At 36.3% G+C, this 10,080-nt stretch overlaps 1 protein-coding gene across 1 annotated transcript in view; it reads left to right on the top strand.

Moving 5' to 3' along the window:
- Window positions 1–915: 915 nt before the first annotated feature.
- Window positions 916–10,080, top strand: part of LOC146460459 (glycogen debranching enzyme-like) — a 47,189-nt gene continuing 38,024 nt past the window's right edge. Inside the window, exons 1-4 of the mRNA XM_085088208.1 lie at window positions 916–1,064; window positions 5,405–5,639; window positions 6,999–7,146; window positions 9,104–9,256. Of these exons, the coding sequence (XP_084944334.1) occupies window positions 989–1,064; window positions 5,405–5,639; window positions 6,999–7,146; window positions 9,104–9,256 (612 nt within the window). The 5' untranslated portion in view covers window positions 916–988. The remainder of the gene's footprint in view (window positions 1,065–5,404; window positions 5,640–6,998; window positions 7,147–9,103; window positions 9,257–10,080) is intronic.

Here is a 10,080-nt window from a genome sequence, read left to right as displayed (position 1 = left end):
GCACTTTCTGGCCAGTCGAGAGCGTTTGTTCACAGCGCAGCGAGACTGGAGCCGTGAAGCGGGGAGAAATAGACGAGAAGCCCCCCTCTGCTCCTTCGCTCCAGTTTTTTCGCGCTAGGCTATTTCGCGCGATCTCTCGACTTGGACTGCTTGCAGTCTAGTGCTGTTTGATGTCGCGGCAGCGAAACTAAAAGGTACCAGTACATTGGATCGTCCCTGATCCTGTTCCGTATGATCTTTCGTGGCTTTTAATAGCAGAAGAAGGCGATAAGTATTCTTTTGTTCTCCATTTTTGGAGGTTTTAATGTTGAGTACGTTATTATCATGTATTATGTGGATCTCACTGGCGTCCTTTATTGGGTTCCTTGTTCTAGCCCAGACAGCCACACACCTCTAAAGGCAAATTACACTCTACGAGGTTTGCTGACTCGATCAGTCAAGACAGAACAAGACGCAGCGGCTTCTCTTCATCTCCAGAGAACAAGAGGACGGTCTTCTCAATAATTAAAACATGATGCAAACGCGCAACAAACGCGCAAGAAACTCGTTCGTTGAAAGTGTTTTGAAGGCTACTTTTAAGCTAAAGGAAAGGAAACGCTATGTTAAACCTGAGAGACAAAAATAGTTTTGAAGAGTCTTTCTGATTAGTAATCAAACTCGAATCAAAGTTCATGATCACGTTAACCCGAACGACTGGGTTCAGGGGCCTGTTTCCCGAAATTCCAGGTAACTTACGGAGCCCGGTAAGTTTTTTTGCCGATTACACAGTGATTACAGACATGGTACTTTGCCAATGTTTTCATACAATTATAAGATTTTAAAATTTAGCATTCAAACTTACCGAGCCCGGTATGTTACCGGGTATTTCGGGAAATAGCCTGCGAGCAGCTATTCCGCGGCTTGTCTTGTGTGGTTTCCGGTTCCGGTGCTCAAGTGACATAACGTGACATAACGTGACAGGGCAGCATCTTGATGGACGATTTTCAAAATGGCGGCACAAGTTCGTGTGCTTCAATTGGAAGCACACCAAGAATTGGAAACCAAGTTATATGGACTAGAAAAAGGTAAGATTTTCTTACTGGGAAACCCATAAATGACAGGGCTAAAGGCTTCTGGCAGATTTTATTATGATAATCCTAAAAGGCTTTGGCCCCCAAACGAAGCGTCGATTTTCCAAGGGTACTGACCGGCACGGATTCCTCAATATCAACAAATTTAATCTGTGTAGGAAAAATCTGGATTGCCAAGTATTTGAAAAGAAATGCAACAAACGGACAACTCAAGTACAAAGAAATGCTTGTATTTATCAAAGTGAAAATATACTAATATAACGTTTTTGTAGAAATTTCAGGTACATAAGAAGTGGGGGGGGACAGGGGGGTCAGAACCTCCCGCCTCCCGTACCTGTGCCTCCCGCCTCCCGCCCTTTTTCGCGTTTCTCCCGTCCCCGAGTAATAGAAGGCTTCAAAACCCGTATTAGTCACAAAGCTGTACCAGGACGTACCATTCGTAGGCCTTTCATTATTCAATTTTTTACTATATATATTTTGAATAACGTTAACATTATTGATAGCTTTTGTACTCTGAGTTAATGGAGTTTTGACTAACATAAAGACTTTTGTTCTTGAGCCATCGTGGCTTGATCAGAAATAAAATACAAGCAGCGGCGATAAACATAATAAACTTGCGCATTTTATGTAACTTGATGTTTCATAAGCTACGTCAAGTTTAAATGCGCAAGTTTATTATGTTTATCACCGCTGTTTGTATTTAATTTTTGACTAACATGTTCGTCTTGTTTGACGGTTTAACCATTCTTTCAGTGACAACAGTCTTGTCCATCGTGCAGTGTAATAGTTCTTGCATTTCTTAATTATTCATTTGTTGGGATCATGTAATTCAAATAGGGAAGTAGGACATGGCGAGCTGGCAGCCAAACGCCCCAGTTTAGAGTTCGGTACATCTCCCTAATTCTCGGCGCCTTATTGCGGATCCATCGCGTTTACTTGATACACTAATTATAATCTTGATATCTTTCTCGATATCCTTACTCCCTAAAACTGCGTGAAAAAATTGCTTTTAGTTCGGGAAAAGGTAAAATGAAACTTTAGGACCTTCTTTCAATCCAAGGTTTAAATCTCTGGGTTACTGGTGGTGAATTCTAAGCTCGTTGCTACTGCTCTGAGGAAAGAATTACTGCATTAAATGCAAAAAGCGTCTGAAATTAGGCCGGACAAACTGTTCATCAAAAAGAAGTCTTCATCAATGTGCCGAGGAGGTTGCACTGATCTCCTCCTACTCCTAATCCTACTCCTCTTTTCTATAAAGTCGTTCCTGATTGCTTCCCATGCTGTTTGGCTGCCTATTGTAATAGGAATCGATTTTGCCTTGTCCATTAAACGAAAAACGGTGTCGTGAGACGAACCACTCCGCACTCTCACATGCTCATTGAAACAGCATTCTGTTCGTAAATTCCCATACACCATGCAGCAAAATCTTTAGTACGGTCCGATTGACGGTCATTGGGAGAGGTCGTCCATGCCCCAGATTTCTCACTACCGTACTGAAAAATACTAAGAACTACTAAAATGGACACCACATTGAATCTCTGATACTAAATTTACAAGACGCGTACTTGCTCGCCTTGCTCACCTCTTTTGAGACTTCTAAAAACTTGCGCGGCACTCACATATGTGTACACATGCCACGCTTGACATTTCATAAGCTATGACGTAACACAATGAAAGGGTTTACAATTTCACCGGAAGTAACCCTGTTTATCGCCTGAGCACGAATTTTCGTGTGCCCTCGGATATAAAATATTGCGTAAAGCCTCGGAGGACGCTAAATGGAAGACAAATAACATTGTACAACATTGTTGAGTTCTTTTTTTGATAGTATTCTAACGCATTAATAAGTAAAATAATTCACCGTTTTGTATTGCTCTCCCGCTTCTCGTCCTCTTAGAACTCCCGCCTCCCGCCCTTTCCTCTCCCGTCTCCCGTACCCCTCCCGCCCCCTATTCTCCCGGGCTCCCGCCCCCCTGTCCCCCCCCCCTAAGAATACCTGGAACAAGTTTGCATTAAATTTTAGTTTTGATAATATTAAGTTTTCCTTAAGTACGTAGATTAAAAAGCTGACGCTAATATATCAGTTCATACATATCACTTCTGGGAAAATAATTAAAAGATAACATCAGCGCTGGCTTGTAAACAGTTGCTGTTTATTTCTGATCTTTAGAATCACTGAAAGAAAATTTTGCGATTATCATAATAGTTAGAAGAACACAAATTCCAGGGTCCAATCTTTTTACCATAACAATAAGAAAATAACATTAAACAATGATTTATACAGAATCCAAAAGGCGTAAGACGCCTTACAATATCATGTGTGGTGTATCACAAAAAAATCAAGGCAAGATTTCAAGATTTCCACACATTACCCCAACATTATTACTTTTTTTTTTTTGAAAAGATAGTATGACGCTCGCCTGTAGCATGTATATTTTATTTTGGGGCTTTAATAAATATTATATTATTGTATGTGTACCCGAATAGTTGTCATTAAAATCACTTTCAATGCCAAGCGCTATTTATTTTACTCCTTGCCTGTCCCACTTGAGATGCAAAATAATAGAATGTTATCAGTATTAAAAATGATCAATATCAATTTTACCTTTGTTTGTTATTGTTTGTTTCAACAATGTAGTAAGATGGAACACGGAAAGTTTTTTGTTTACTTGCATGTTATAGGTAAAGTTGTTGTTTACTAAAACATCTCTGCCAGTTGGCAGATTTTAGTGTTTTTTCATTCGTTAAATTGTTGGGTTGAGTCTGAGAGTCAAAGTCTATGTTTAAACTGATGTTCAACTCCGCTCAGATCACATGGACTGCTGTTCACACTGTTAATATGACTAGCCATAAAACTGTTAAAATTCCGGTATAAACCAGAGACCATTTATTTACAATTTAAGTCATTTATCAGAATATGAAAGTTTGTGCAAAATCCAACCAAAACCATTAGTAAGAGAGTTAAAACAGGAAAATTGAACTTAATTTTGTTGTAACTGGATTCTTATCATGTAGGATGCAAAACTGTAATATATTTCTTCAAATCCATAGAAGGTGCAAGCACAAAATCAAGAGTCGCAAATTAGTTCTGAAAGTGTGGATTCCTATATTCAAACCTCACATGACTGTTGCATGTAGTGTATCTCCCGAGTCTTATTCCTTCGTCCCTTGCTTGCCTCAGACTGTTTGTTCAAACACTGTGCTTGTTAGGACTTGAAACCAATGCAAAAAATGCAACTGTTTTGCAATCTGCTTATCATGTGATAAAAAAAAAAATAAAATAAAAAATAGTAATAAGGGGAATTTCAGTGGAATCCAATCCATGGAGAGGCTCTTCTCTCCACTGTTTCCAGGTTGAATTGGAATTTGGAAATGTTGGTTTTTGTGGAGGAAAGAAAACCGGAGTACCTGGAGAAAAACCCTCAGAGCAGGGACGAGAATCAACAACAAACTCAACCCACACATGACGCGGATGCGGACAAAGTAGTGATTTGTTTCGTTAAGCAAATATTAAGTAAAAATCTGGTTTATTGAGAGCACTAAAATTGAATGTAGGTTCACTCAGAACAATATTGTAAACGAAAAGTGTATAAAGATTGTTTGATGTTATATACATTATGTACTGATAGATCATATGACTGGTGTACAATTTCATGAACACATGCTAAGGAAAGGTCATTGCATGATAAGCTTAAACACACATCGGCACATTCCTTTGTCAAACTGATGCCTAAACGCTACTGGAAATCCACTTCGCAAGAAAATTAAGGGTTTGAGTGTCAATTTTTACTAAAAGTTTTCATTTAGGCAGCTTTTTGTCTGTTTTTCACTGGTTGTTTTTATGAACAAGGACAATTTGTAAATTTATCTTACACTGTTATTGACATTACATAACCAAGAATAAAAAATCCTAGTCAGGCCTATATTCGTGTGGTCATTACGTTATCGCTAAGCAACTTCCGTTATGACAATGTTCCGAAACAACATCAGGCTACCTTTGTGACTCAAATTATTCCATTAGCTCCATTGCGATGGATGGATATGTTTCCATCTTATTTTAGTGCGTAACATACACCAACTCATCTGGCGACTACAGTAAATGCCCATAGGTGTCTTGTGTTATTATTGCAATAGAAAGGCACTGCTTATAATATGAATATGTACACCAGTTACAATAAATTATACCTATAATACTTACAATACTTAAAAAAAACTTTATGTTTAGTATTTACAATATGATACCTACTCTACTTAGAATAATACAGTATTTACATATCTTGCATTAGTGTAGGTCTGTTCCTGATAGTAGTAAATGGTATTGTTGAATTTTCTAGGATGGAAGTTGCGTTTCACTTTGGGCCCATCATTACAGCCTTATAACATTCACTTATTTTGCAACCATCCACCCTGTGATCAGCAACTGTTTGACAGAAGGAAGTATTATGAGTTGAAGTGGACATGTCCACCTGGAGAGGAGGGCAATGATGCCGATAGATATGCTGATATCACTGCGTGTACAGCTGGATCATTTCATTTCTTTGTGACTTATAAAGATGCTGGAGAGAAAGAGTAAGCAAAGAATCTTTTATATTTGATGCATGGGCATAGGTGTGGATACAATTTATAATTAAACAACTCAAAAAATTGGCTTTTGCATTAATACCAGTTTATAACATTTAATCCCCCGGTGAACCAAATTGAAGTGACGGTAGCTATTTTTAACCCTTTGTGAATTTTTGACTAGTGGTTTACTGAAAAAAATCCTCAGTTACTGTGGAAAAAATAAAACTACTGTTGTCTGACGTTTTGATGCATTTACTTCCATCATTATCAAGGCAAAGTGACTGTTACTTCGTGGTTTGAATATAAATGAGTTAAAACAATAAACACTAGCATAGACATTTTGTTTCCTTGTTTGTACTTAATATGTTAATAGCTTAGTGTCTGTGGAGTCCATTTCAACGTTCACTGCTATTTTGCTGCCCAAGGAATGAATTTGAAGTTGTTTCCAACAGTATATGGACACAACTAAAGTCCTTGGGCAGCAAAATAGGGGTGCGTCTGCAACCTGTGTTCACAAGCCGAAAAATTGAAAGCATATTAAAAACCAGGGTACCAAAACCAAATATCATCAACCAACAATGCAATGTGTATGTATTTAAATGTGGTTTTTGTGACGCGGACTATAGATGTCAGTTACACTAATCGACATTTAGAGCAATGTGTTGCTCAACACAGTTCATTGGATTTCTCAATTGGCAAGCACATGCGTGATATCCATGGGATTTCAAAAACGAATATAATTTAACAACTTTCCAGTATCAAAAAAATGCCGCGTCAAATTCAACTTCTTCTGTATCACGGGATGTTGTTCATCCAAGACCTTAAAGCAACTTTAAATGTGCAAATTGACTCTATCTACACTAGGCTATTTATCAAAAGAAACAAAATGTTTGTTCTGATCGACTGAAATTTATGTGTATTTAATTGTCACTGATATAAATTTATAATACAGCCACAAATTTTTAAATAGGTTAACATCATTAATAATTAGCATAAAATTTTATGAAACTTGGTCAGAATCCAATTATGTGGTCCAGAAAATAGTTGTTTTAACCCAAAGGAAGCATTTTTGATTTGAACCTCCCACCTACCCCTCTGGAAATTTCTGTTAAGCTTCATCCAAGTGCTTTCCTATCAAAATTTTATTTTTTGAGTTTTGAGGCCTCCCTCCCTTCCAATGACCAACCTACCATAGGATGGGCATTTTTGACTTACTTTCAATTGAAAGTTTTTGCACAGAAATCTTAATATGCTCATCTCAGCTGCAATTTTTTCCCTGGACCCCTCAATGATTTATTTTTTTAACTTGTCACTGTGACAAGTATGCTATTTATAAGCATTCTGTTTTTGTTGATCCTGTTACAGAGAAAAAACACCAACATCTGGTTATTTCACAGTGGACCCTGTACTTAAAGTAAATAGTACAGAGACAATCTCCCTGGACTGTGTCAGCTTACAGACTGTGTTATCCAAATGCCTTGGACCCCTCACTGAGTGGTATGATCGACTTAGGGTCAGTACTATTATCATAATTGTGTAAATCACCATTCATCAACAAGCTCAATATTATGTGATATATCAAACACGAGGAAGAGTGTTTCATCAGATGTCCAAGCACTGAGAAGTACGTTGAAAAAACGAGGCGCAGCCGAGTTTTTTAAAACGACTTCGAGATGTTTGGATATCTGATGAAACACGCTTTCGAGTGTTTGATATGGCTTCTCAAATGATCAATAATTCTTGGAGAAATTCAAGGCTAAAGTTGGCAAAATTATTAATGAGTTTGAGAAAGTATTGTAAAAAATAGCAGTGAATGCCCTAAGGAAGAGTACAGTAATGTTATATATTAGCTTCCCTCCTCTCCTCAGTTCTGAAGAACTTTAATATATTGGTCCTTAATTTTTATGATGAAAACAAATCTTAAGTGACCTGGCTTAAGGGGCCAGTTTCAAAAATGTCTTGATAACTAACCTGGCCTGATAAGTATTTTTGCAGATCCAATCTCTCATTGACTGATGGTTAATTACAGCTCAAAGTTGCCTAATGTGTGGTACATAAAATTATGAAGATTCATTTTCTTGACAAATACATGTATACATATTTTATTTAATAATATTATTATGTTAATAACAATAATTGAAAACAATTTAAGAAAACACAATCATTATCTAGGTAATAACTAAAAGCTAAAGAAACTAACTTTAAAGTGGGTTACACATGGTAATAGTTTCTTACTTTAATAAAACTGGGAAATTTTTTTTAATTGATGTTTTGCCTATAAATAACATTTCAAATGGACTTGGTTTTAGAAGCAGGGTATTAATGTTTCTAACTACAGAAGCTTGTAGCATGTGTAGCATTTGAATTTGTAATATTGTAAATGAATTAATATCCATATTCCAAGAATGAGATGGTTACATAATGAAAACCACATTGTTGAACAAAACCCAACAAACCAACTCTCTAAGCTAAATGTTCACTTCATTTGTGTCAACTTCTCACAACACCTAAAATTTGATGCAAGGCCTATGATTGATTGACATCACTCTGTGAAGTCTTTCTCATACTAGAATGTTTATTTATTAATTATTCAATTATATATTTGATGTTTCCATATAATTGTTTCAAGGAGTAAAAACCGGAACTTTTACCAACCCTCCTTCAGCAGCTTGTAAAAAAAAAAAACAGGAAAAATGGGTGTTAACAAAAATAGTCATGTAAAGCAAAAATGAGACTTCTATGTAGCTATATCCTTGTAGTTATGGAAGAACTTGGTCTCACTTATCATAAAATAACTGTCTTTAAATCACTCCACTTAAAATATTTTCACATGATATATGTCTGCTCTTTCAGTAAAAAATTAATGTCAACTTTCTCAAAGTCAAACGCCTCAAATTAATGTTTTCATGTTACGTAATGGTTTTCTGAACAGTACTCAATTTTTCTGGAGATTTCCAAGATGTTTGTCGAAGATGTCTAAAGATTTTCAAAAGTTGTGCATTCATGAATTGGTGGTCAGGCAGTGCCACAATGTGTTTGGACACTGTCTAGGGGACTTGGCAAACACAACATAAAGCACCAATTATGTGCTGTAGGTTAATTCATGTGGAATTTAAATCCAATTTTAATGTTGTTCAGTCCAGGTGAGTTGTGCAGTCTTGAGAAATTGGGCATGCATGCATTTAAGATCACATAGTAATTACATAATACTCGTGCTTGATTCAGTGTATATGTAAGAGTTGGTAGGTACCGGTATACTCTTACTAGTTGTACACAGTTTAGGTTTGTTTTTGCCATGTTCATCATTGAAACAGTATGTAAGTTAACTAGTAACTTGTGTTGGTCTCTATTTACCCATTAAATGTCTCTTTCTCTCTTTCTTAATTAACATCCTCGATTGACAAACAAATAAATATGTATTAATTATTACACCATTTATGGTAAATTATTTGTTACCTTTCACATTTCAGGTTACAAAAGAAACAGGCTATAACATGATTCACTTTACTCCAATACAACAACTGGGAAAGTCGAATTCTTCATATTCATTATCAGATCAGCTTAGCATCAATCCTTTATATCATTCACCGGAAGGAGAAAAGGCTACATTTGATGGAGTTAAGGTAAAGGGCTGACATTTTTCTGCCATTTTTGACATAACCAAATACTGGGTGATAGTGGTATTGAACCATAAAAGTTAGCAGTATGTTATGAGTCTTTGTCTTGAGATTATGTACCCTGCGAGCAGAGCCCCTTCGATCTTATTATGACTTAGCACATTTAAGCTTTTAAACTTTAACTTCTTTACTTAGTTGCAGTACCCTTAGTCTAAAAACAAACTCAAAAAATGAAAATGGCAGACTTTCCCCAACATTTATTTTTTGTCATCTTTGACAATCTATGACAATCAATAATAATTATTGGAAACAAAATGATTCATCAATATCAATCAATCTTACACTGTAACTACTAATTGAAGGGGTGCCTGGAAAAAAGCCCTTTAGACGTGGCTTCTGACAAAAAGCTAAATTCTCCTTCCAAATTTCATTGTATTCACTTGTGAAACAAAAGGAGAATTTGACCTTACATCAAAAGTCACTTAGAACCTTATTCCACGCACCCCTTCAATTTATCAAATGTTATTGATTGATTGAACCAAGACAAGCCAGTTATGTATCAATAATATTTTATTGCAGAAACCTATTGCTATGTGTTGAGACTCCAGTGAAGAAGAAATTTTGTTTCTCTTTAGTTTTTTTGGACATTTAAGTCACCTATATCTCCTGTTTCTATCTTCTTATCTTGCATATTAAACATTTGGACTATTTTCCTAGCCAGTGGGAAGGTTGAACTAACAGACAGTCAGTTTCAAAATAATGAAATAGATTATAGTCCAGCATTATCTGTAAACGATAACAACATATGATCTTATTACTTTACAGTTGGA

Source organism: Pavona decussata, unplaced genomic scaffold (genome assembly GCF_977016875.1).
Source record: "Pavona decussata unplaced genomic scaffold, jaPavDecu1.1 SCAFFOLD_213, whole genome shotgun sequence".
Classification (NCBI taxonomy): domain Eukaryota; kingdom Metazoa; phylum Cnidaria; class Anthozoa; order Scleractinia; family Agariciidae; genus Pavona; species Pavona decussata.
The sequence above is the reverse complement of the archived record's forward strand: the minus strand, read 5'-3'. Positions and strand labels throughout refer to the sequence as shown.